This window comes from Taudactylus pleione, unplaced genomic scaffold (genome assembly GCF_031769625.1).
Source record: "Taudactylus pleione unplaced genomic scaffold, aTauple2 ptg001017l, whole genome shotgun sequence".
Lineage (NCBI taxonomy): Eukaryota > Metazoa > Chordata > Amphibia > Anura > Myobatrachidae > Taudactylus > Taudactylus pleione.
This window is the reverse complement of record NW_028285418.1, coordinates 2,478,964-2,506,503: the sequence shown is the minus strand read 5'-3', so window position 1 is coordinate 2,506,503 and position 27,540 is coordinate 2,478,964. Positions and strand designations below refer to the sequence as shown.

At 48.6% G+C, this 27,540-nt stretch overlaps 1 protein-coding gene across 1 annotated transcript in view; it reads right to left on the bottom strand.

The window, feature by feature from the left end:
- The window catches only part of EHHADH (enoyl-CoA hydratase and 3-hydroxyacyl CoA dehydrogenase), a 43,059-nt gene extending 19,762 nt beyond the window's left edge, over positions 1 to 23,297 (bottom strand). The window contains exons 1-5 of the mRNA XM_088461104.1: positions 23,118 to 23,297; positions 20,182 to 20,285; positions 19,874 to 20,046; positions 18,049 to 18,160; positions 17,293 to 17,397 (exon numbers count right to left, since the gene is read on the bottom strand). Coding sequence (XP_088317230.1) covers positions 17,293 to 17,397; positions 18,049 to 18,160; positions 19,874 to 20,046; positions 20,182 to 20,285; positions 23,118 to 23,191 — 568 coding nt within the window. The 5' untranslated portion in view covers positions 23,192 to 23,297. The remainder of the gene's footprint in view (positions 1 to 17,292; positions 17,398 to 18,048; positions 18,161 to 19,873; positions 20,047 to 20,181; positions 20,286 to 23,117) is intronic.
- Positions 23,298 to 27,540: the final 4,243 nt, after the last annotated feature.

The window sequence follows — 27,540 nt, the reverse complement described above, 5'->3', positions numbered from 1 at the left end:
CAGTTGGTAAGCAGCCAAGGCCAGAGGAGAATATGGAACAGAGAGAAGGAAGACTGGAACACACAAGAAACCATACTCACAGAAATGGGAGACGGAAAACCGGTGACCAGCCACATATTGAAGCCAGGTGCGTCAGGGCGAGCACCCTGTGGACCCTATGGACTCTGTAGAAACAGAGATAACAAAGGTAAGTTCTTACCATATCTCTTGTTTTTTACTTCAGGGTCCATAGGGGGTCCACAGGGTTGACCTTGGGGATGTCCCAAAGCAGTTCAACTAAGGGCGGGGACGCTCCTGTGCTGAAAGGAGTACCCGGCGCCCAAAGGATGCATCCTGAGAGGCTAAGGTGTCAAACGCATAAAACCTCAAAAACGTCTAAATTGAATTGAAGACCAAGTGGCCGCCTTACACAGCTGAACAGCAGAAGCGCCACGTCTAGCAGCCCAAGAGGGACCCACAGAACGAGTGGAATGAGCCTTAACAGAGGCTGGCACAGGCAAACCTTCCCGTGCATAAGCCTCACAAATAATGGAACGAAGCCAACGGGCTAACGTTTGTTCGTTGGCAGGCCAACCCCTCTTGTGAAAACCGAAGAGGACAAATAAGGAATCAGACTTCCTAACCGAAGCAGTCTGGTCCACATAGATTCTAAGCGCCCGGACGACATCTAAGGAAGCCTCACCAGCAGAAAGATGAGGTGACTGAAACGCTGGCACAACAAGTTCCTGATTAATGTGAAACTTTGAGACCACTTTGGGCAAAAACTCAGGACGAGTGCGGAGCACCGCTCTGTCCTGGTGAAAAATCAGAAAAGTAGGGCGACAGGAAAGCGCCCCCAATTCTGACACCCTCCTGGCAGAAGCAATCGCCAGGAGAAAAACGGTCTTAAACGTCAGCCACTTGAGTTCCGCTTACTCAAGAGGCTCAAAAGGGGGACCCTGTAGGACCCGTAGCACCACCGCCAAGTCCCAAGGAGCCACAGGAGGTACGAAGGGAGGCTGGATCCTGAGAATACCTTGGAAAAAGGTGTGAACAACTGGCAGTGTAGCAATCCGTCGTTGGAACCACACGGACAAGGCGGACACATGAACCTTCAGGGAGGCAAGGCGTAAGCCGAGGTCCAAACCTGATTGAAGAAATTCCAAGATCCTAGAAACTCGGAACACCTGAGGATCATAGCTTCTGGACTCACACCACTGAAAGTAAGTGCGCCACACCCTGTGGTAAATCCGTGTGCAAGCAGGCTTGCGTGCCCTGAGCATGGTACCAATAACCGAACTGGAGAAGCCCCGCGACCTCAAGACGGCTGTCTCAAGAGCCATGCCATCAAAAACAGCCGACCCAGATCCGGGTAAAGGCAGGGCCCTTGAGACAACAGGTCCCGACGCTGAGGAAGAAGGTACGGAGCGTCGATGGAGAGGCTCCTCAGATCGGAGTACCAAGGACGGCTGGGCCACGCCGGAGCCACCAGCGATAGCGTGCCGCCGTCCTGCTTGAATTTCCGCAGAACCCGAGGAAGTAGGGATATCGGAGGAAACAGATACGCCAGGTGAAACGTCCATTTCACCGACAGCGCGTCTACCAGACAGGCGCCTGCGTCTCTTGTCCTTGACCCGTAAACGGGCAACTTGTGATTGTGAAAGGAGGCCATCAAGTCCAGCTCCGGCAGCCCCCATCTGTCCACTAGTAGCTGAAATACCTCTGGGTGAAGCGACCATTCCCCGGGATGCACGTCGTGACGGCTGAGGAAGTCCGCCTCCCAATTGAGGACTCCGGGAATGAAGACTGCCGAGATCGCTGGAATGTGACACTCCGCCCAAGCAAGAATGCGAGACACCTCCGACATCGCTACCCGACTGCGAGTTCCTCTTTGGTGGTTGATATACGCCACCGTGGTGGCGTTGTCGGACTGCACCTGAACCGCCCCGTGAAGAGCGGGGCCGGACGACTGCAGGGCCCTGTATACCGCCCGCAGTTCCAGGATGTTGATGGGGAGTAGTGCTTCTTCCGCAGACCAACGACCCTGAAGCGACAATGAGCCGGTCACTGCCCCCCAACCCCGGAAACTGGCATCCGTCGTGAGCAGGACCCAGTCCGGGATCCAAAAGAGGCGCCCCTCCACCAGATGAGCTGTCTGAAGCCACCAAGCCAAAGACTGCCGAACCTCCGGGGACAACACCAGCATCTGAGAGCGGATCCGGTGAGGTAACCCGTTCCATTCCGATAGAATCAGCCCCTGCAGGGGCCGGGAATGGAACTGGGCAAATTCCACCATGTCGAATGTCGACACCATGGACCCCAGAACTCTCATAGCCGAATGGACCGACAGGCGGCAACTGCTCAGGCAACTGTGTATCCGCAGCTGTAGAGAGGAGACCTTCTCCGGGGTCAGGAAGATCCTTTGCTGACGAGAATCCAGCAGGGCTCCCAAATGAACCATCCGCTGTGATGGAATCAGGGAGGACTTTTTCCAATTTATCAGCCACCCGTGCGCTTGCAGGCAAGTGATCGTCAGGTGGAGATGTTGAAGCAGTACCTCCGGGGAGCTCGCCAGCAACAGGAGGTCGTCCAGATACGGCAGCAGCCGTACATTCTGGTTCCGAAGATGTGCGGCCATGACCGCCATAATCTTCGTGAAAACCCTCGGTGCCGTGGCGAGGCCAAAGGGTAGCGCCCGGAACTGAAAATTATGTTGAAGGATAGCGAACCTCAGATACCGCTGGTGCGAAGGTGCTATAGGAACATGGAGGTAGGCCTCCTGGATATCCAGGGATACCATGTAATCCCCAGGTTCCATTGCCAGAATGATGGAACGTAACGTTTCCATCCTGAATTTTGGAACTCTGAGGAATTTGTTCAGAGACTTCAAGTTCAGGATAGGGCGATGAGAACCATTGGGTTTCTGCACCAGAAACAGAGAAGAATAGTACCCCGTCCCTCGTTGTAATTGAGGAACGGGAACAATGACCCCTGCTTTCAGCAAGGACTCTATAGCTTCCTGAATCTGTAAAGTCTTGGTCTTGTGCTGAGAAAGACTCGTGCAGAAAAACTGGTGGGGTGGCCTGTTCCGAAAAGACAGGCCGTACCCCTGGGAGACCATTTCTCGAACCCAGGCATCCGTGGTGGTATTGTGCCAGCACTGAGCAAATAGAAGTTGGCCTCCCACTCTGGGGTCCCCCAGAGGGAGGCCCGTCCCATCAGGCAGAAGGTTTATCTTCCTGCTTGGAAGAAGGGCGCCTGGCACTCCAGGCCTGCTTCTTGGGCTTGGAAGCGGCCTTGGTCGCCGACTGCCTCGGGAAGGACTGACCTTTAGCCTTATCCTGAACCCGAAAGGACCGAAAGGCAGAGCTCCGTACCTTAGTAGGTGCAGAAGCCGAAGGGAGGAAGGCTGATTTAGATTTAGCGAGAGTATCCACTATTTTGTCCAAGTCTGGACCAAAAAGCAACTCCATTAAAAGGTAAGGCCTCCAGGCCTTTTTTGGAGTCTGCGTCAGCTCTCCAAGACCTCAGCCACAAGGACCGACGCACCGACACAGCTGCAGCCGACACCCGAGAGGTCAGCAGGCTTGCATCTAACGATGCTTCCCCAATGTAGGAAGCCGCATCCCTCATTTGTCCTACCAACGCTCTCTGGATCTCCGGAGCATCCTCCGGAAAGGTATCCTCCAAAGCGTTGGCCCAGCTCTCGATGGCCTTAGCCACCCAAGAGATGGCCATGGACGGGCGGGCCACCGCCCCCGAGAGAGAGTAGATGGAGACTTGTTTAAAATCTACTTTCCTGTCCGTGGGATCTTTCAGGGAGGAGATCGACGGCAAAGGCAGGGTAGCGCTTTTAATTAAGCGGGTGACGTGGGAATCCACCGCAGGCGGAGTTTCCCACTTCCTGCAATGAGCCTCAGGAAAAGGATAGTTTGAAGCCAACCGCTTCTGTGGTTGGAATCTCTTGCTGGGCAACTGCCAGGCCCCTGCCATATGATCCGTTAACTGGTCGGACAGGGGAAAAACCGTCGAAGCTACTTTGGCCTTTTAAAAATTAGGGTACTTCGACCTGGGAGCCGGTGCATCCTCCTCTATATGAAGGATGGCCCGCACCGCCCTAACCAATGCCAGCACATTAATGGAGGACTTAGCCTCCACCTCCTGGGCCCCAGCATCCGAGTCAGAGTCTTCATGGATTTCCCCGTCATCCGAAGACACGTCCGAGTCCGTGAACTGCGCCGCCAGTGAAGCCGAAACGGGTGCTTGGAGAGCTTTTGGGGGCAAATCAATGTGCAACATAGACTGAAAAGCCGATGACGAAGCCGCCAGGCTCTGAACAGAGCTGGAGAGGACATCCACCCAGGGAGGGGGAACCATTTGAGGATACCCCTGAAAAGGTACCATCGACTGCTGCGGCACCGTGGGAGATTGCACGTATACAGGCAATCCCGCATAAGGACCCACAGTCTGAGACCCGGGGGGACACTTCACCAGACGCGTCACACCCGGGGAACGGGGGATGGTAGGCTGGGGCAACGCCCTAGAAGGGACCGCAAGCCGGTCCGCGATCGACGCCAGCACTTGCGTAAACATCGCCCACGGAGGATCCTGCGCCACCGGGGGTTTAGAGGGACCAGGCACCAGCTGGCACCGCCCACACAGACCGTCCAGAGACAAATCCGCCCCGTCAACCCCTGCCGAACAGCGTCGGCAGGAAAACAACACAGGAGCCACGGAGCGCTCATTCTCCTCATCAGACATGACACAAAACTTTTGCAATAAAAATGTATCATCGACACGAGGTAAGGCGTATAACACCTGCGCACTCCCAAGTATGCAACACAAACAGCCCACAATCTAGTACTGAGTAGCACACCGCAGTATGTGACGGACCTCACAAATACGTAGATCTATATAAGTGAGGTACACAGAAAGAACACCCCTCCCCCATGCACCTGCGGGCCGTAGGAGAAGGAAAGGGATAGGTAAAAGCTGACAGTAAGTAGAAAAAGCACAGACAGCAGCACTAGCAAAAGTCACATACCAGGCAGGAAGTTATACTCACTGCACCTTCAGCTACAATCAACCTCCCAGATTCAGTGTCTGGGAGGGCTATAACGCTGCGAACACTGTCCTTTGCAGGGGGAGAGGTACACAGGGGGACTGGTCCACTGTATACCGCCTGGGAGCTCTGCGATGCTGCCTGGAAGATGGCCGCCAGAGAGCACTGAGGAGGAGTGGCCAGGAGATAACAGCTGAGGGGAGGAGCGCTGGGCTGAGGGAAGGAGCCACTAAAGCAGGGAAGGCTGCCTCCCCTGCTAGTATTAAACCCCCAGGGAAGCCGGTTCCCCCAGGGAAGCCGGTTCCCCGCCGGTACTTACACCCTGGGGGCCAGTGGTCACGCGGGGTATGCCACAGAGGGGGGGAGCCCGCCGCCACTACTAGCGCCGCCGGTCTGTCCCCAGAGATCGGCGGCTTAAAGACTGCCTTTGATCCCCGCACGCAGCGCGAAGCGCTGCACGCGGCTTACCTGGCTCCGTAGAATCCGGAAGCAGTCAGTGGGAGCTCCCGGAGCCACGCTAGTACTGACTCCAGGGTCCCGCTGCGATCCCCAGATCAGTACTGGCGTTGCAGCGCCAGCGGGGCTGTTGGAGCGGCAGCGTGGACGTCCAGATGGACAGTCTTATGCTGCCGTTCTGAAGATAGTAAAAATAAAGAAATAAAATCTTCTTTAAAAAATAAAAATAAAGCTTAGGGGCTGCTTATGCAGCCCCACTGCCCAGGGTGACCGGACTCCGGCCGGGCACCAACTAAAACTGAGGTGCCTGTGGCTCGGGGGCGGGGTGTAGAGGAGGACGGACCCAAGTGCATCCTGGGAGCAGCAAAGCTTTAACTGCGTGGTGCCCATGGATCCAGATCCAGCTATACCACAAGGTCAACCCTGTGGACCCCCTATGGACCCTGAAGTAGAAAACGGAGTTTTCGCTCCATATTGAATTCCCCTAATAGGATTCGCCCACAACCGAGAGAAGCGGCCTATAGGGCATTTCAATTTGTGCCCACCCCATCAGCCGTAAGAACCCACTTCTCAGATATAGATAATTGTGTCTATTGGAAAATCCCTTTAAACCTGTGTTTTATATTAATACAGTAAAATAGAATGGCCATATTGGAATCCTAGCTGTGAGCTGCAGAAATCTGCTTTTTCTTACCAGAGGATGACGCAGACCCTCCCAATCCTCACCTATCCTAAGCTACGTGCGAGATACCTGGCTCATAGCCTTATCTGCTGTAACGGTGCAATGATACTTGGCTACTTAATAATCTAACATTCATCATTACATAAAGGTCAAGGAGTGATTTCATACCATAGATTAAGAATAACTAGATACTTTTATAACGAGCAGGGTGCATTCTTTAAATCATTAACAACCATAAGAGATATCTTGTTAAAAAAAAAAAAATAATGACCTTTTGAATTCAGGATGGCACAAATACACTGTATACAAAGACGTTTTACTACAGGTTGAGTCTCTCGTATCCAAAATGCTCGGGACCAGGGGTATTTTGGATAACGGAATATTCCGTATTTTGGAATATTTGCATTTAATAATGAAATATCTTGGGAATGGGACCCAAATATATACACAGAATGCATTTATGTTTTATATACACACCTTATACACACAGCCTGCAGGTCATTTTATACAATATTTTCAATAATTTTGTGGCTCAAGCAAAATTTGTGTACATACATGAAATTAATTTATGTTTCATATACACCCTATACACACAGCCTGTAGGTCATTTTATACATTATTTTTAATAATTTGTGCCTTAGACAAAGTTTGTGTACATGCAACCATCAACAATCAAATGTTTCATTATCTCAGTCATGCCCAAAAAAAAAAATCTGTATTTCGGAATATTTGGATATGGGAGACTCAACCCGTACTACTAGCACGCCTTACTGTACTATCATGCCTTACTGTACTAGCACGCCTTACTGTACTAGCACGCCTTACTGTACTAGCACGCCTTACTGTACTAGCACGCCTTACTGTACTAGCACGCCTTACTGTTTGCTGTTGTAGGTGTATATTTATAAAGCTGCCGTTTTAGGTGTTTTGACGTGGAAGTGGGGGAATGGTGGGGATGATGTGTAATCAGTTTGTGTGTACATGGGCAGATTAAGGTATGATGCGAGCATGTTGGCGGTCAGCATGTCGACAATTAGGATGTAGACAGCTAACATGTTGACACTTGCAAATGCTGACAAGTGACATGCCGTCATTAGGTTTAGGGACATGCCGCCGCCGCATCCGCTGTTTTGTGACATTAGCCGCAATCTGCAACTAAACATTAGCCACAGTTTCATTAGCGTTGTCATCCTAAATGTGACATGCTGAACATGCTGACATTATGACCATGTCGACATGCTAACTGTTGACAACATATATCGAACCCACAGTGTAATCACATTAGCAGATTGATCCTAGCTTCACAGGATCAATCAGCTCCTCTCAGGATATACAATACCCCAAGCTTGTGGGAGCTTGTAGTGCGTAAGGCCTTGTCGCCTTACGCGTTTCGACAAAGTCATCTCAAAACGCGTAAAGGACTTGGCCTGATGTCCTGCGAGCTCTCACACGCTGTTCTCGGCTGGAGTATTGTATATCCTGAGTGAAGCCGACTGATACTGTGAAGCTGTTCTCTATTGTAAGGACCCACTTTGATTGATAGGTTTGCTGTGCTATACCTGATGCTATGCCTCCAGTATACCTTTTAATATGCTGTATCAGTAAACAATTACATGCACTATGGCGCACCACTTGCTTTTGTTTTAGAAATGTATCTGATCCTGTGAATATTCGGGTAATTGAGGGGTTTGCTTCAGCTCTACTGGAATCTTGGTGCTTTTCCACAGAGCTGAACATTTCTCTGACTGTTTAGAAGTTTGCTCAGTGACCTAAGAGCTTACAATCTATATTCTCTACCACATGTAGACATACAAGGGCTTTTTTTTTTTTCAGAAGCCAATGAACTTACCAGTATGTTTTCTCTGGCTCGTAAGGTGGAATCAGAGATCCTGGACGAAACTAACATGCACAGTTGGAGAACATACAAACTCCAAACAAATAGGGGCTAAATGGAATGGAACCCATAACCCCAGTGCTGTGAGACAGCAAAAAGTGACCATACATATTTTATGCAGGGCCTGGCACACATCTGCTTGTAATGCTTCTCACCCCCCACTTTCTATGTTACCCGCATCCACTATTTCCTCCCCCCCCCCCACTTTGTCATCTGCTACCTCTCCCCAACCTCCCCTCTACTCAATTTCTCGTCTCCTCTCCAAACTTCTTGACAGAGATTATTCCTTACTGCGGAGGATCACACGGTCATTTCCACTCTTTTTAAAATCAGACATTCATTCATTGCCGTCTCAGAACATCATGGGGACGTCTCCCTGTGATTCATTGCTGTCTCAGAACATCATGGGGACGTCTCCCTGTGATTCACTGCTGTCTCAGAACATCATGGGGACGTCTCCCTGTGATTCATTGCCGCCTCAGAACATCATGGGGACGTCTCCCTGTGATTCATTGCCGTCTCAGAACATCATGGGGACATCTCCCTGTGATTAATTGCTGCACCTGCTCGCTCACCTGGTCTGCGAGGCCAATGGCTGGAGACCACTCCATATTTAAACCAACTCCTGTGTGCAACCTATTGCCTGAACAATGTGTTCCTACCCCGGATAGTTCAAGGCTCCAGGTGTACTCTGTATTCGTGTCCTCCGTGACTTCTTTGCTACTTCCGTCGATTCCAGCTATTGACCATTTTCGCTGAGTATCGCTCGCCTGTCGGCATCACAGCGTCCACGCTGCTACAGACCTGTTGCTGTGTCTCCAACACCTGCCAGCACTGCAGCGTTCACGCTGTTCTCCTGAGTTTCATCTGTTGCTGTGTTACGATCCGATCAGCAACTCTCACGCTGCACACAGACCCGCTACTCACCTGGTGCTGTGTCTCCAACACCCGCCAGCATTGCAGCGTCTATCATCCTGGAACCATCCACCACTGTGCTCTGTTACTGGCCTGTACTGCATAAAAGTCTGCTTCACCATCACACTCCAGCCTGCAATATACCACTTCTATATACCTGTGTACTGTTGCCTGCCTATACTGAGTCTGTGTGCTCATCCGCGGTCTTATTCCATCATACAAAAAGGCAATTTAAACAAACGCGATCCACATTAAATAGGGCAGCACTTAGAACAATGGTGATTATCACTTAATCACCCTAATCACACTAAACAGGCAAAAGAAAAAAAGTTTCAGTGCGCTCCCAATGGGATTTCAAAAAACTTCAAAAGCAATTGCAATCAATATATTCACAATAATTCTATATGAAGATCATGATGATACCACTACTCCATAAGTCCACTCTAGTTATTTGAAACACTTTGTTTTTTGAGATAATCCTTATAATTTCTGTGATGTGATGATTTCACCATTCAGTTCCTTCAATAAAAAATGGCTGTAATATACCACTATATATGTGGGTACAACACAATTCTTTATCAAAATTGTGTCAGACAGTCTATAAGAAGTATATGAAATATTTTTAACCAGTTCACTGCAGATTCACCATTCCAATACATTTTCCGTTCTATTCCTCTTTTAGATGCGGCTCTTCTCTTGTGCAAACTTCTTATAATATATGTCCATGAAAAACACAAAGAGAGGTAGCCACCATAGCATAAAATCTTTTACACTTTATTGGGAATATAATTAGAAACATAAAAATGGAAGCGTACCAAATATGACCTTTTGAGAAAGGTACACTTTAACACATATAGGGGTATTATGCTCCCCCTATAGAGCGTTACCTTCCCCGTCTGGGTATGCGTCCAATATAGTCACCAACGCGTTTCAACCACTATCTGGGTCTTTATCAAGAAGTTTGCACAAGAGAAGAGCCGCATCTAAAAGAGGAATAGAACGGAAAATGTATTGGAATGGTGAATCTGCAGTGAACTGGTTAAAAATATTTCATATACTTCTTATAGACTGTCTGACACAATTTTGATAAAGAATTGTGTTGTACCCACATATATAGTGGTATATTACAGCCATTTTTTATTGAAGGAACTGAATGGTGAAATCATCACATCACAGAAATTATAAGGATTATCTCAAAAAATAAAGTGTTTCAAATAACTAGAGTGGACTTATGGAGTAGTGGTATCATCATGATCTTCATATAGAATTATTGTGAATATATTGATTGCAATTGCTTTTGAAGTTTTTTGAAATCCCATTGGGAGCGCACTGAAACTTTTTTTCTTTTGCCTGTTTATTCCATCATACCGCTGGGACATTGCATGTTAGTTGTTTATACTGTTCTACTCTGTGCTCAGTGTGTTATCCAGGTATATAGTTGCTAAGTGGTATTGGTTAACCTGCACTGTGGGCGGTTATCTTGGGCTGGTTCAGAGAAGAGAGCTGGTTCCAGGTGCTCAGTAGCTGTATTACTTTTCCTAGCACTCAGTTTCTGAATTCCGCACTGGTTCCAGTTCCAGCTGTGCCAGGGTTCCAGCTACAGTTGTATTCTGTATACCTGTTCGGAGTTCCAATCAACCAGTACTGTGCTATTCTGAGTTCCAGGGTCGCCCTTGTCGCTCAAGCATATCCATGGTCTGGTTGGCCTCCAGTGGTCACTAGACGAGGGGTTGCCCAGTGGTCTGGGTATACGACTCGGTCCTTGCATATCATAAGTCTGTGGTTCCTACACTAGCAATGGTGTCCGGCCTTCTGTTCTTACTCATGAGCCAGAGTTGGTTCAAGCCATCCAGTCACACGCACGTTGGCCAGACCCAGGGCTCCCGAGCCAGATCTACAAAATAATCAGACAGTGACACTGCAAAAGGACTTGATCTCTGCTTCTCCCTACACTTGTGCATATCTAGCGTGAATGAACATCTCCCCAGAGCTGGGAGTACCTTATCGTGGGTGGAGCTTAGCATCCAGGTGCAATCCTGCAAAAGCCGAGGCTTATATGCAGTGCGTATGAAGGGCGCTTTGTAAATGGGGCCCACTGTGTGTTCCAAACACTAGTAAAAATGAACGCCGGCAGCGCAGCACCTGATACATCATTCAGCGCACACCTGACCCATCACAGGACTGCACAAAGGGACCGATAGGGTTACAACAGCAGTCACCGCAATCTCTGCACTTTGAACCTTAAAAGATACGAAAACAAAGTCTGCTTGAGTGGAACATGTATTAACGAGACTGATGGTACAGAAAAAGGTTACAGTTTATTGAAGGAGTTGTTTCAAGGCAGCCGGCTGTGTAAAATAAGTCTGGGGAACATGACCTATAGCCAGCACTACTATCAGGAGGTTCTATTGTCTGGGATAGAGCATGTTATGTGTTATGCTCCCCCCAGGCCAGCTTCCTATATACCTCACACCTCTACCTCTCTGCGTTCTGGAAGCAGGCTGTCCACTAAGGCCCATGGCTCACTCCCGGCAGTACAAGGTTTTTGGGGTGGTTGTGAAACTTTTGCTTTTCTCTGCTAACTTTATAGGGACCAATTTGGAGTTGCACGTGAGTCAGCCGCTATTGCGCTCACAAAGCTTGCGTGGAACTAAGGCCCTGATTCAGAGCCGGACGCTCTGACCAGAGCGCTCGCTCTGAATCAGGGCCCTCCTCCATTAAAATAGAGCGTCCTCCTGGACGCTCGTATAGCTGTGGGTCACCACCCACAGCATACACGAGCGTGCAAAAAGATGGTCACGATGGTCTTGACCATCGCGACCATCGGACTAGCGAGGGAAACCCTGCGGTCGGGTTTCCCAGCCACAAGCCCTGGAGTGATTTTGGCTCTATCAGAGCCAAAATCACTCCCACTGACATCACTAGTGATGTCAGTGGGGCCGGCTTCAGGCGGCAGGCGTTCCAATGGGAACACCTCCGTCTGGCAGGCACGCCCCCGGCACGCCCACCAAAGGGGGCGTGCTGTCAATCAACATCGACAGCATGCCCCCTTTGGTGCGAGACCCCGAGCGATGGAAAGCCCGTCGCTCGCCGGGTCTCGTGCATGCGCACGACGGAGCTCCCTCCGTCATGCGCAGTGGGGAACATCGACCCACTTGCAAGCGTACTGCCGCTCGCGAGTGGGTCTGAATGACCCCTTAAAAGCGGATTTTCACCTGCGTGCTGAATTGCCGCGCAGCGATGTGGCTGCATGGCTCTTATGAAACCGCTTGGTGAAATAGCCTTGGTGCAAGAGATCCGCCTGATATCAGACACATCTCTGTGTGTGCTCAGCTCTCCATAGCCCACAATTCCGACAACGCGCCCTCACTACACTTACATACGACCGTCCCATTACCAACCAGTGACGCTCATTCAGCTGCACGTGGAGCCGTGACTGAGAAGTGTATGGCTGAATCTGCAGTAGATGTTTGAGCTCAGCTACTGATAACATTGCAAGGTAGAAGTGCATAGAGGGTGTGAGGGTGTATAATGTGGGTGTAGTACAGGTAGGTGGGAGTAGGGTAGGTGTGAGGGTATATCAGTGTGTGATTAGTATAGGTCGGAGTAGGGTAGGTGTGAGGGTATATCAGTGTGTGAGTAGTATAGGTAGGTGTGAGGGTATATCAGTGTGTGATTAGTATAGGTGGGAGTAGGGTAGGTGTGAGGGTATATCAGTGTGTGAGTAGTAGAGGTGGGAGTAGGGTAGGTGTGAGGGTATATCAGTGTGTGAGTAGTACAGGTGGGAGTAGGGTAGGTGTGAGGGTATATCAGTGTGTCAGTAGTATAGGTAGGTGTGAGGGTATATCAGTGTGTGATTAGTATAGGTGGGAGTAGGGTAGGTGTGAGAGTATATCAGTGTGTGAGTAGTATAGGTGGGAGTAGGATAGGTGTGAGGGTATATCAGTGTGTGAGTAGTACAGGTGGGAGTAGGATAGGTGTGAGGGTATATCAGTGTGTGAGTAGTACAGGTGGGAGTAGGGTAGGTGTGAGGGTATATCAGTGTGTGAGTAGTGCAGGTGGGAGTAGGGTAGGTGTGAGGGTATATCAGTGTGTGAGTAGTATAGGTGTGAGCGTATTTCAGTGTGTGATTAGTATAGGTGGGAGTAGGGTAGGTGTGAGGGTATATCAGTGTGTGAGTAGTATAGGTGGGAGTAGGGTGGGTGTGAGGGTGTATAAATGTGTGTAGTACAGGTAGGTGGTAGTAGGGTGGGTGTGAGGGTATATCAGTGTGTGAGTAGTATAGGTGGGAGTAAAGTAGGTGTGAGGGTATATCAGTGTGTGATTAGTATAGGTGGGAGTAGGGTAGGTGTGAGGGTATATCAGTGTGTGATTAGTATAGGTGGGAGTAGGGTAGGTGTGAGGGTATATCAGTGTGTGAGTAGTATAGGTGGGAGTAGGGTAGGTGTGAGGGTGTAGTAGTGTGAGTAGTACAGGTGGGAGTAGGGTAGGTGTGAGGGTATATCAGTGTGTGAGTAGTATAGGTGGGAGTAGGGTAGGTGTGAGGGTATATCAGTGTGTGAGTAGTATAGGTGGGAGTAGGGTAGGTGTGAGGGTATATCAGTGTGTAATTAGTATAGGTGGGAGTAGGGTAGGTGTGAGGGTATATCAGTGTGTGATTAGTATAGGTGGGAGTAGGGTAGGTGTGAGGGTATATCAGTGTGTGAGTAGTATAGGTGGGAGTAGGGTAGGTGTGAGGGTGTAGTAGTGTGAGTAGTACAGGTGGGAGTAGGGTAGGTGTGAGGGTGTACCAGTGTGAGTAGTACAGGTGGGAGTAGGGTAGGTGTGAGGGTATATCAGTGTGTGAGTAGTATAGGTGGGAGTAGGGTGGGTGTGAGGGTGTACCAGTGTGAGTAGTACAGGTGGGAGTAGGGTGGGTGTGAGGGTGTACCAGTGTGAGTAGTACAGGTGGGAGTAGGATAGGTGTGAGGGTATATCAGTGTGTGAGTAGTACAGGTGGGAGTAGGGTAGGTGTGAGGGTGTACCAGTGTGAGTAGTACAGGTGGGAGTAGGGTAGGTGTGAGGGTATATCAGTGTGTGATTAGTATAGGTGGGAGTAGGGTAGGTGTGAGGGTATATCAGTGTGTGAGTAGTACAGGTGGGAGTAGGGTAGGTGTGAGGGTGTACCAGTGTGAGTAGTACAGGTGGGATTAGGGTAGGTGTGAGGGTGTACCAGTGTGAGTAGTACAGGTGGGAGTAGGGTAGGTGTGAGGGTGTACCAGTGTGAGTAGTACAGGTGGGAGTAGGGTAGGTGTGAGGGTGTACCAGTGTGAGTAGTACAGGTGGGAGTAGGGTAGGTGGGAGAGTGTATTAGTGTGGGTAGTATAGGTGGTAGTAGGGTAAGTGTGAGGGTGTAGCAGTGTGAGTAGTACAGGTGGGAGTAGGGTAGGTGTGAGGGTGTAGCAGTGTGAGTAGTACAGGTGGGAGTAGGGTGGGTGTGATGGTGTATAAATGTGTGTAGTACAGGTAGGTGGTAGTAGGGTGGGTGTGAGGGTATATCAGTGTGTGATTAGTAGAGGTGGGAGTAGGGTAGGTGTGAGGGTATATCAGTGTGTCAGTAGTATAGGTAGGTGTGAGGGTATATCAGTGTGTGATTAGTATAGGTGGGAGTAGGGTAGGTGTGAGAGTATATCAGTGTGTGAGTAGTATAGGTGGGAGTAGGATAGGTGTGAGGGTATATCAGTGTGTGAGTAGTACAGGTGGGAGTAGGGTAGGTGTGAGGGTATATCAGTGTGTGAGTAGTGCAGGTGGGAGTAGGGTAGGTGTGAGGGTATATCAGTGTGTGAGTAGTATAGGTGTGAGCGTATTTCAGTGTGTGATTAGTATAGGTGGGAGTAGGGTAGGTGTGAGGGTATATCAGTGTGTGAGTAGTATAGGTGGGAGTAGGGTGGGTGTGAGGGTGTATAAATGTGTGTAGTACAGGTAGGTGGTAGTAGGGTGGGTGTGAGGGTATATCAGTGTGTGAGTAGTATAGGTGGGAGTAAAGTAGGTGTGAGGGTATATCAGTGTGTGAGTAGTATAGGTGGGAGTAGGGTAGGTGTGAGGGTATATCAGTGTGTGATTAGTATAGGTGGGAGTAGGGTAGGTGTGAGGGTATATCAGTGTGTGAGTAGTATAGGTGGGAGTAGGGTAGGTGTGAGGGTGTAGTAGTGTGAGTAGTACAGGTGGGAGTAGGGTAGGTGTGAGGGTATATCAGTGTGTGAGTAGTATAGGTGGGAGTAGGGTAGGTGTGAGGGTATATCAGTGTGTGAGTAGTATAGGTGGGAGTAGGGTAGGTGTGAGGGTATATCAGTGTGTAATTAGTATAGGTGGGAGTAGGGTAGGTGTGAGGGTATATCAGTGTGTGAGTAGTACAGGTGGGAGTAGGGTAGGTGTGAGGGTGTACCAGTGTGAGTAGTACAGGTGGGAGTAGGGTAGGTGTGAGGGTGTACCAGTGTGAGTAGTACAGGTGGGATTAGGGTAGGTGTGAGGGTGTACCAGTGTGAGTAGTACAGGTGGGAGTAGGGTAGGTGTGAGGGTGTACCAGTGTGAGTAGTACAGGTGGGAGTAGGGTAGGTGTGAGTGTGTACCAGTGTGAGTAGTACAGGTGGGAGTAGGGTAGGTGGGAGAGTGTACCAGTGTGAGTAGTACAGGTGGGAGTAGGGTAGGTGGGAGAGTGTATTAGTGTGGGTAGTATAGGTGGTAGTAGGGTAAGTGTGAGGGTGTAGCAGTGTGAGTAGTACAGGTGGGAGTAGGGTAGGTGTGAGGGTGTAGCAGTGTGAGTAGTACAGGTGGGAGTAGGGTGGGTGTGATGGTGTATAAATGTGTGTAGTACAGGTAGGTGGTAGTAGGGTGGGTGTGAGGGTATATCAGTGTGTGATTAGTATAGGTGGGAGTAGGGTAGGTGTGAGCATATATCAGTGTGTGATTAGTATAGGTGGGAGTAGGGTAGGTGTGAGGGTATATCAGTGTGTGATTAGTATAGGTGGGAGTAGGGTAGGTGTGAGGGTATATCAGTGTGTGATTAGTATAGGTGGGAGTAGGGTAGGTGTGAGGGTGTACCAGTGTGAGTAGTACAGGTGGGAGTAGGGTAGGTGTGAAGGTGTACCAGTGTGAGTAGTATAGGTGGGAGTAGGGTAGGTGTGAGGGTGTACCAGTGTGAGTAGTACAGGTGGGAGTAGGGTAGGTGTGAGGGTATATCAGTGTGTGATTAGTATAGGTGGGAGTAGGGTAGGTGTGAGGGTGTACCAGTGTGTGATTAGTATAGGTGGGAGTAGGGTAGGTGTGAGGGTGTATTAGTGTGAGTAGTATAGGTGGGAGTAGGGGAGGTGTGAGGGTGTATTAGTGTGGGTTGTATAGGTGGGAGTAGGGTAAGTGTGAGGGTGTATTAGTGTGAGTAGTACAGGTGGGAGTAGGGTAGGTGTGAGGGTATATCAGTGTGTGAGTAGTATAGGTGGGAGTAGGGTAGGTGTGAGGGTATATCAGTGTGAGTAGTACAGGTGGGAGTAGGGTAGGTGTGAGGGTATATCAGTGTGAGTAGTACAGGTGGGAGTAGGGTAGGTGTGAGGGTGTACCAGTGTGTGAGTAGTATTGGTGGGAGTAGGGTAGGGGTGAGGGTATATCAGTGTGTGAGTAGTATAGGTGGGAGTAGGGTAGGTGTGAGGGTATATCAGTGTGTGAGTAGTATAGGTGGGAGTAGGGTAGGTGTGAGGGTATATCAGTGTGTGAGTAGTATAGGTGGGAGTAGGGTAGGTGTGAGGGTATATCAGTGTGTGAGTAGTATAGGTGGGAGTAGGGTAGGTGTGAGGGTATATCAGTGTGTGAGTAGTACAGGTGGGAGTAGGGTAGGTGTGAGGGTATATCAGTGTGTGAGTAGTACAGGTGGGAGTAGGGTAGGTGTGAGGGTATATCAGTGTGTGAGTAGTATAGGTGGGAGTAGGGTAGGTGTGAGGGTGTACCAGTGTGTGAGTAGTATAGGTGGGAGTAGGGTAGGTGTGAGGGTATATCAGTGTGTGAGTAGTATAGGTGGGAGTAGGGTAGGTGTGAGGGTGTACCAGTGTGAGTAATACAGGTGGAAGTAGGGTAGGTGTGAGGGTGTACCAGTGTGTGAGTAGTAGAGGTGGGAGTAGGGTGGGTGTGCGAGTGTATCAGTGTAAGAAGTACAGGTGGTAGTATGGTAGGCTCCAGTAAAGAGGTGGTGTTTCAGTCTCCAAAGATTTGAAGACTGTGAGAGTGTAATTAAGCAGAGTAAGGAATGTCAGAATATTAGATATACAGGTCACTTACCTACAACTTTCCGAGCCAACTGTATGGCCGCATCCACAACGTTACCTTGTACAACTTCATCAACAATACCCAGCTGTAACGCTTCAGTGGCAGGAACATGTCTACCTGCATGACGAGAAAACAGAGGGCTGACCGTGACCCCCAAATTTCTTCTTCTTCCTCTATATAACTTTATTTTAAGAAATCATCTTATTGCTCTTTTTAGTTTCCTTTACCAGGGTGAAACATTTTAAAACTTGCAAAATCACAGGGTTCTTAATAAAATGCTTTGAGCCTGTAATAAACCTGCACCATGCATTATAATGATATAAATAAAGAATATAAAAAAAAGTAATATAATATGATATCTTATCATACTGCTCTACACATCACTGACATGTAAATCAGATAGAATTTGAAAAATGACTGGAATAATAGCCAGGCTATCAGAAATAATAAGTACCACTAAAAAAAGAAAATAAAAAATGACACAATAACAAAACATAATGAGTTTATAATAGATGAAGTCATCCAGCTTATTTTATCACATCAGAGACATTTACCAGGTACTGTACGTGTTCACCGTTACCATTTCCAGGTGCATATTACACATTATCCCCCACAAAACTTGATTCCACTTACGCTTCTAGTATTACTCTTGTTTTATTTCATTCTTCAACTTTTTAGGGAACATTTTATATCCCTCTCTTTTTCATGTGTCGATTTTGGATTGGTCAGAAATATCCCTTTATAAATGAATAAATAAAAATAAATCACCTTGAACAATCACATCTAGAGCTGCAGGAACACCAATTAACCGAGGCAGTCGCTGCGTTCCTCCGGCTGCTGGGAGAATGCCGATGAGAACCTCAGGAAGGCCCATCCGGGACTGTAATCAGAGCACAGCACTGTCAGGGTGTAACGCTCATTTATTTTTTAGAATATTACTATATACTGCCAACATGTTAGTTGATTAAAATCAGCTCTTGCTCCAGTGACACAACTGCACGCATACTAACTAAGGGCCTGATTCTGTAAGGATCGTAATTGCAAAGCTGCACGCAGGCTATAGATATATGATGTATACACGCAGGCTATAGATATATGATGTATGCACGCAGGCTATAGATATATGATGTATGCACGCAGGCTATAGATATAGGATGTATGCACGCAGGCTAGAGATATAGGATGTATGCACGCAGGCTAGAGCTATAGGATGTATGCACGCAGGCTAGAGCTATAGGATGTATGCACGCAGGCTAGAGCTATAGGATGTATGCACGCAGGCTAGAGCTATAGGATGTATGCACGCAGGCTAGAGCTATAGGATGTATGCACGCAGGCTATAAATATGATGTATGCACGCAGGCTATAGATATATGATGTATGCACGCAGGCTAGAGATATATGATGTATGCACGCAGGCTATAGCTATATGATGTATTCACGCAGGCTATAGCTATATGATGTATGCACGCAGGCTATAAATATGATGTATGCACGCAGGCTAGAGATATAGGATGTATGCACGCAGGCTAGAGATATAGGATGTATGCACGCAGGCTAGAGATATAGGATGTATGCACGCAGGCTAGAGATATATGCACGCAGGCTATAGCTATATGATGTATGCACGCAGGCTATAGATATATGATGTATGCACGCAGGCTATAGCTATATGATGTATGCACGCAGGCTATAGCTATATGATGTATGCACACAGGCTATAGCTATATGATGTATGCATGCAGGCTATAAATATGATGTATGCACGCAGGCAGCTTTGCAATTGTGACCCTTGCAGATATGGTAATGCAGCAGGAGGCATCACGCCCCCTGTGCACAACTTATCCGATCTGCGTTGTTCAACACAGCATCAGTTAATCTGCGTACCATCGGCCGGCAGCGGTGACCCATAGGGTCCTGCAGCCGGCCGCCGCAGTTTAGAGGAAGAAGCCAGGAAATCTCCGTCACCCGACGGGGATCCTCTAGCCTTCCCACCTTTGTTGAATCCCCACAGCATTAGACTACAGGCAACACAGCAGAGGACGCTGAGTATGAGGGGTACACACCTGATTCTCACTGGCAGGTTAATGATGTTAAATACCGGTGGTTCAATAGTAACTACTGATGGCGAGATGCAGCGTTACTATATGAAATATACCGCCGGCAACTAGTTACGATGTTGAATAGAGCATCATGTGCTATGCTATCAGGCCCCCACACGTGACGCCACAGAAAAGGGGGCTAGAAGCAGGATGTGCCACGTGTCTCTGCAGGCAGCAGGATGACCTTGCAGGCACCCCACAAGCTGGAGTCAGGTGCCACCAAGGCAGTGACAGTGCCAACCCCCCAGGACTTGTGTGGGGTTACAGGACTCCTTGTGGAGACCCCTTGTATCAGACACCGGATTTCCTGTAGATAGTGAGATTGTGCGCATGGTTCTCTTAATACAGTCTCATTTTAGTACGATGTTTGTAGTTAAATGCAAAGGGCTGCGGGATGTGCTGGCATGTTCTCAGTATATATTATATTATATTATATTATATCACTTCCTGGAGCGGTGATAGGAATAACAGAGATTAGGAAAAAGAATTACCTTTATATTTGCCACCCTATAGTGACATGCCAATGCTAGCTCAAGCCCTCCACCAAGGGCCACTCCTTCTATCGCAGCCACCACAGGCTTCCTGCTGGCTTCAATGGTGGCATTTAAATCTTCTAAAGAGACGGTCCTCAGCGCGGGAGTGGAAAATTCCCGGATGTCTGCGCCTACCACAGGACAGACACATAGTAATGAGAAAAACACAAACAAATATAATATAATATAATATATATATATATATATATATATATATATATATATATATATATATATCTCTCAGATGCGAACGTTATAAAACATACCTGCGCTGAACTTTCCATTGGCTCCAGACAGCACAATGGCCTCCACTGCTGGGTCTTTGCTGGCCTCGCCGAACACTTTAACTAGCGCATGACGAACATGAGAGCTGGGGAAAGGAGACAAATACGGGGAATATCAAACAGCCAAAACAAATGTTGCTAAACAGTAATCTACGATTGTACGTGTACAGCTACGGTTTTCTGAGCTTCAAAATAAAATGAGACCTTCAGACCCATTATTTGTCCATAAGTATTTCTGCCAAGGAGCTTACTGACCTGTCACATTGTCTGTTTTATTCTGTACTAGTAATATGGAGCCCTCACCGCAGGGCCGGTGCAATGCAGTCCTCGGGGTAAGCACCGCAACGCCAGGCATAGGACCAGACGAACAGTGGGTCTGATTCAGAGCCGGACGCTATTTGCGCTCGCTCGTTCAGAAAAAGGGGCTGGATATTTAAATTAACCGCTCGCTCTTTGCGGTCTGTTGACGCCTCTATGTCTGAACGAGCGAACAAAACATGCGGTCGTTATTTTGAAAAAACGCCCCCAGGCCGCTCGTATCATACGTCATGTCCGCTATTTATTACAGTAATCGAGTACATCGAACGGCGTATGAACTGCCCGCTATTCTTGTGGCTGGATTTTCCTACCGCAATCATGCGAGCAGTTCTGACTAAAAAACACCCAACTGACGTGGTCGATGACGCTGCTTTGCTAATTATGCACACCCATAAAACGCCCGTTTTGACCTTTTGGCACGCCTGCGTTCGGATCTCCACTCCCCGTTTTCAAGCACCTTCCCCTGTTACCACCCACATACGCCTCATTCTGTCACTCAAATTAGCAGGCATTCGCTATTTTGCGAGCACACGATTTTCGGCCGCACTGACTGGTTCGCGCATGCGTATTACAACCCGTACGCATGCGCAGATGTGCGAACATCGCTCGGAACGAACGAGCGGCCGCTTACGAGCGGCTCTGAATGAAGCCCAGTGAGTGAGCCAGATAGAGGGACACCTGGCAGATACCTGTCTCTGATGGAGATAAGAAGGGCGCAAATGTATAGTTTGCAAGGGGGCGCCAAACACCCTAGCACCGGCCCTGGGTCATCCCAGCCTGGCCCCTGGCCTGCCCGCTATATTTACCGTATGCCGGCGCTGCAAGTTTCTCATCTCCTAATCTGTCCCTTTTCAGTCACGGGCATAGAAGTCGTTATCGAAGAGCGATATTCTTATCACTCGTTACTCATTTTAAATGGTGCTCCTACCAATCAGCTCCTGTCATTTTACAAACACCTGACAGTTAGGAGCTGATTGGTTGAAGCACCATTTAAGATTAGTAACAACTCAGAGTGATCACCAACAAGAATATCACTCGTTGATAAATCTGGGCTATAGTGCATTACTAGATCGACAAATTTGGAGCGGTCTTACGCCATCATTAAGTCTGCGCTGCGCCACATAACATGTGCCGGTGGAGTCTTTGGGGGGGGGGGGGGCACACGTACTGCGCATGATGGCGATGGGACAGGTCATAGCGCAGTAGTCTATAGATATATTGCAATGTTAATAAAGCAATCGATCAACAATCATACCAACTGCTCCGGTCAGACTGGCAAAGCTATGAATACACTGGCGCATTTGCAGCGCCATTCCTCGCTTATTTTGGTAACTAATATAAATCTTTACTAATAAATGGAAACAACATGAAGCACAAACGTATTCAGTATATAACCAAATCCCGACAGGAGGAGATCCTGACGCCGGCTGGTAAGTACCCTAACCCTCCCCTCTCCCCCCCACTAACCCCTTAGGGCTGCCTAACCCTAAAACTCCCGGGGTGGTGCCTATCCTTAAGTACCCCCCAGGGGTGCCTAAACCTAACCCCCCCTTCCCGCACCCTAACCCTCCCCAGGAGTACCTAATGCTGCCCATCAATTACACGATGTGGGGACAATGGCACGATTACGACGCCGTCAACGTCTCCCGACTGAACGTTCAGTGTATGCAGATCAATCATCCCCGAACATGGCAACCTGATGGCAGTCGTCAGGTTGACCGTCATGTTCAGGCGATGATCGCATCGCTGGTTGTTTTTAACCTTTTACTGCCCAACTTGCGGGCGATTACCAAGCGATGGAGCGATAACGACGGTCGTTATTGCTCCATCGCTAGGTTTAATCGCCTATTGGATGGGCAGCATAACCCCAACCCATCCCCCTAGGGGGTGGCTAACCCTAACCTCCCCCCCCCCAAAACCTAACCCCACTACACTCCCTAAACCTAACCCTCCATCCACCCCCCCCGCGGCTAACGCTAAGGACGCCCCGGACTCAACTCGTTCGGGCTGTCGTCTTTCGGCGTTGGGATTAAGATAGACGTCGGTATTTTGACGCTTATCTTCAGTCCCCTGTCGAGCTTCTCCTGACAGGATATAGACCGGCGGCATTTAGCCCGCCGGTTTATAAACTGCATCCCATACATTCCCAATTATGTAAGGATGACCCAGCCGACCAATCAAGGAGAAAACATTTATTACATAAGATCATAAGACTTATTAGCAAACTGCTGTGGTCTTACATACAGATCAACACTTGTTTCTAGATGTGTGTAGTAGCAGCAGCAGCTCATCATCTATAGCAGAATTTAGCAACATGTGGCAAACCAAATGCTGTTGAACTACAACTCCCAGCATGCCCTGCCAGTTTTAGTATTCCCTAACAGCAAAACTGTAGCAGGGCATGCTGGGAGGAGTAGTTCCACAGCACCTGGAGTGCCACAAGTAGCCTTCCCCTGAGCTATAGCAAAGCTATGGTAACATGTAGCCGTCCAAGCTGCATGCCCTGGGCTGGCTGCATTTGCCAACAGCTGAGCAGCTACAGTGGGCTGCAGGCACCCAGTGCACCGATGCATGACGGGAGTTGTAGTTCTGCGAGTTACCTCAGGGCATTGACGGCAGGGTGGTCGATGGTAATCACGGCTACTGTGTTGGACAGACGTCGTGTGGCTGCCATCGTATCCTCACTGTGCTCAGTGCTGCTCAGCCTCAGGCACAAAGTCCATTAGTTGGAGACAAGGTGAAAAGGCAACAGCCACCCCGTATTCTAGACCAATGACTAGCAGCCTGCTGATAGGTGGCCAATCAGCAGCTCAGCAAGTGTGGGTCTTTGATGATTGACAGATCGACAGCCAATGGGTGCCCACACATTTTATTGTGCAGCCCTTTGGTGTTTACTAGAATATATAGAACTTTTTAAATGCAATTAATTGAAATGTATTTATCAACCTGTAGATCCTGCAGTTGTGGAGGAACTTACAGGTCCCAGCGTGCCAGGCTAGACTTTGAATCACAACAACAAACGAAGCACAATTGGTTATCTAAAAGCCTGACTGTGAGCCGTACTCAATTAGAGCGGATCCGCGATACTTTTCTGCCTCCAGACTTTTTGCCGACATCGCGTCTTTTGTAGGAAAAGTATAGCGGCCGTGCCCGATTTACCCCGTATTCAATATGGAAGTACGCGAAAACGGGACCCGGCGAAACTTGAACAGGCGCAAAGTACTGTCAGATTTGGGGAAATCAGCCTGACACCCCCCAAAAGATGCTCTGACATGGGGGTTAGCTATGGTACCCCCCGATTTGGCTTGCTGAAGGTATTTGGTGTTTTTAAACGGGCTCAATAGCTGCTAAATAGCATTTTTGTATAAGTGATGCAGAATAGTATTCAGGAGGTTTTTTTTGAAGAAAATAACATCCCAGCAAATTTGAGGTACTTGAAAATGGGGGTCAGCATATTTAAAAGTTGCTAAAGTGAAGTTGAAAAAATCGTGAAAAATCCACCTGCCGCAAGCCCCTGCAATGATAAAAACACCTGGGGCATACTTGGGGACCCCCCCAGAGTGAAGTTCGCTAGTTTTTAACTTTGTCCCCCAACATTTTTTTTTCGCCCCCAAATTCAAAGTGATTTTTTTTGGGGTGTCCTTAAGTGTTTTTTTTTTATTTTTTGACAGATTACCTTTAGGGGACTGTCTGAAGGCTGCACGGGGGTTCCCGCAACGTTGCACTCCAAAACCCCAATTCTGCACTTTTTTCCGCCTGCTATTCATAGGCGAAACTTTTTCGCCTAGTACATTGCATTGACTTTCCGCCTAGGCGAAAAGTCTTTCAAATTGAATACGGAGTAAAACCCAAACAGGCGAAAAAGACGTCATTGGCGAAAAGTTTTCACCAAGAAAACGCAAAAACGGCTTTTCGCTTCAAATTGAATACGGGCCTGTATCTGCAATAAGCAGAGATCTCTATCAATAACATGCGATTTTAATATTGCACATATAAAATAAATTAGAGTGCACTGTAACAAAGCCTTACCTGACATGGAGAAGTTTGCCCGAGGTTACATGAAAGACAGTTACATTGTTTTTATCTTCGGAATACGTAAAACATAACTGAAAAAAAATATATATATATTCAGAAAATGTTTTTACAATTCCCACAGTTATTTGCAAACGGTGGCGATAAATCTGTACTATAGTGGAGATCTGGTGTTTTAGACCTTGTCTTATGTGACCACACACACCGACACTGTGGCCACTTTAGGGAAATTGGTCTGATACTACAGAATGTAATGGGCCCCAAAATTAGCAACGAATTACAGCGATCCCGCGATGCTGCAACCCGGCATCGCAGAAATCCAACATGTTGGATTTCGGCGATTTGACGATCGCGATCAAAAAATGATCGCAATTGTCAAATCACGGACATTCAACATGTGAAATGTCTGCAATCCAGCGATGGATTACAGAACATTGATGGTGGGAGGTCGGCGTTTCCGCCCGGAAACGCCGGCATTTCCCATCAAATCGCCGGATCGTGAGAAACAGTTGCTGATGTATGGGCACCTTAACTGTGAGGCCCAGTCCAGGGGTTGGGAACCTTTTTTCTGCTGAGGGCCATTTTGATATATATATAACATTATTCGTGGGGCGGATCAGGCCACGCCCGCTCCACATGACATCACAAGGGGGCGGGGCCACAATCGCCAGTGGTTACAGCAATGCCCAGAGCCTCCTGAGGAGGCTCCGGGGAGCTGTAAGAGCAGCGCTGTGACCGTCTGAAGCGCCCTAAGACGCTCCAGGCAGCACTGCTGCGTAGATTCTGGCTGCAGGGTGCCATTCTAGGCACCCTGCTAGCCAGATGAGGCAAGCAGAAAAATGCTCAGAGGGCCAGACCAAATGATTCCGAGGGCCTTACACAGCCCCCGGGCCTGAGGTTCCCCATCCCTGCTATAGTCAGTAGCATCATTATCAGGTATGTAAATAAAGGCAGATAACCCCTTTACGTGCAGCATACTTGCCTATGCCGCAGAATGTCTGGGAGACTCCCAGGAGAGTAGACCAGCCTCCAGTATGGCCTTATAGGCAAGCTGCCTAATAAACCTCAAGAGACCACCATCAATGGCTGCTGGCGTCAGTTAACAGGGACCTTTCCCTCATTACCTCATCCACATACTGTGACTTTTTTTTCCATCTGGTGAAGGTATTCATTCCATTCAGGTTGCAGCTACCCCACTGGTGGACTTTGCACAGGAATCTGCCCTACTCTCTTCTCAGAAGACCTATAATCATATTTTCTATGACCATAAAACTTTATTTGCAGCATTGCAGGGGCATACAGAGTGGACTACAAGTGGTGTAATATCATTACTGCCTCACAGCACTGAGGTAATGGGTTAAATTCCCACCATGGCCCTGTGTGGTGTTTGTATATTCTCTCCGTGCTTGCGTGGGTTTCCCCCAGGCACTCCAGTTTTCTCCCACAAGCAAAAAATATAGTGGTAGGTTAATTGGTTCCCAACCAAAAAATTAATCCTAGTGCACATGTACATGTGTTTATGGCAAACCAGATGGACCAAATGGTTTTTATCTGCCATCCAATTCTATGCTTCTATACCCCCTCACCTCTCTCACCAAGCTCCCACTCCCAAAATGCTGGGGGGCCTCCTGTCCCTGGTCACTGGCAAGATGGCATCCTCCCCACTTGTAGGAAACATACCCGTGCGACTCATACCCGGTGTTGGCACTTTGTGGTGGCTGTCTTCATCATTGAGTGGGAGCGCCCAGTATTATGATGCAGCTGACTAGGCCCTAATCCTGCGAGGCCTACACTGATAATATGATAAAATGACATTTTGTTAAGCTTTGCCAAATTTCCAAGGTGGGGCCCAGTGTTAAAGATTTGTACCTGAACATGCACAATTTAAGTGTTGATCATCTTCAAACTTCACAACATTTGCCCTGTTTGAAATTGGGACAAGAGCGTACGCAACGCAGTTTCCGCACACAATGATGTAGCGTGATCATGTAGCACAGGAGCATGGCCAGCTAATCTTCCCCTCCCGTGCCCTTCCCTTTCAGTGCTGTGCACATAATCGGCCTGACTCTGAACTGTATAGTATTGCACAGCCGGGGGTAATCGGCTCTGCAATACTTTGCAGGGAAACGGCTCTGCGATACTGTACAACTAGAATGCAAATTAAGCAGGAGGCACCTTTAGGACCTGAGGGCCTGATTCAGAGCCGCTCGTAAGCGGCTGCTCGCTCACTCCGAGCGATGTTCGCACATCTGCGCATGCGTATGGGTCGTAATGCGCATGCGCCAACCAGTCAGTGCGGTCGGAAATCGTGTGCTCGCAAAATAGCGAGGGGCTGCTAATTTGAGTGACAGGATGAGGCGTTTGTGGTTGGTAACAGGGGAAGGTGCTTGAAAACGGGGGAGTGGAGATCCGAACGCCGGCGTGCCAAACGGTCAAAACGGGCGTTTAATGGGTGTGCATAATTAACAAAGCAGCGTCATCGACCACGTCACTTGGTTGTCTTTTAGCCTGAACTGCTCGCATGATTGCGGTAGGTAAAGCCAACCACAAGAATAGCGAGCAGTTCATACGCCTTTCGATGTACTCGATTAATCTAATAAATAGCGGAGATTACGTATGATGCGAGCGGCCAAGGGGCGTCTTTACAAAATAGCGAGCGCATGTTTCGGATGCTCGCTCAGACATAGAGGCGTCCACAGACCGCAAAGAGCGAGCGCTCAATTTAAATATCCGGCCACTTTTTCAGAACGAGCGTCCGCAAATAGCATCCGGCTCTGAATGAGGTCCTGAGTGCTATGCAGCCTGGCTGTAGCAAATGGTCAGCCGGGTCCAGGAAGAATGCGTCTGACGACACAGACCCTGGGCTTGGAATGCATACAAAATGGAGGTGGCACGCCCCAGTTTTGTAGAACGGTCCTGGTCTTCACCCCCCCCCCCCCCCAAATGCTGCATCATGTGCTAAGGGGGACTGTGAGCGACCACGCAGGACCC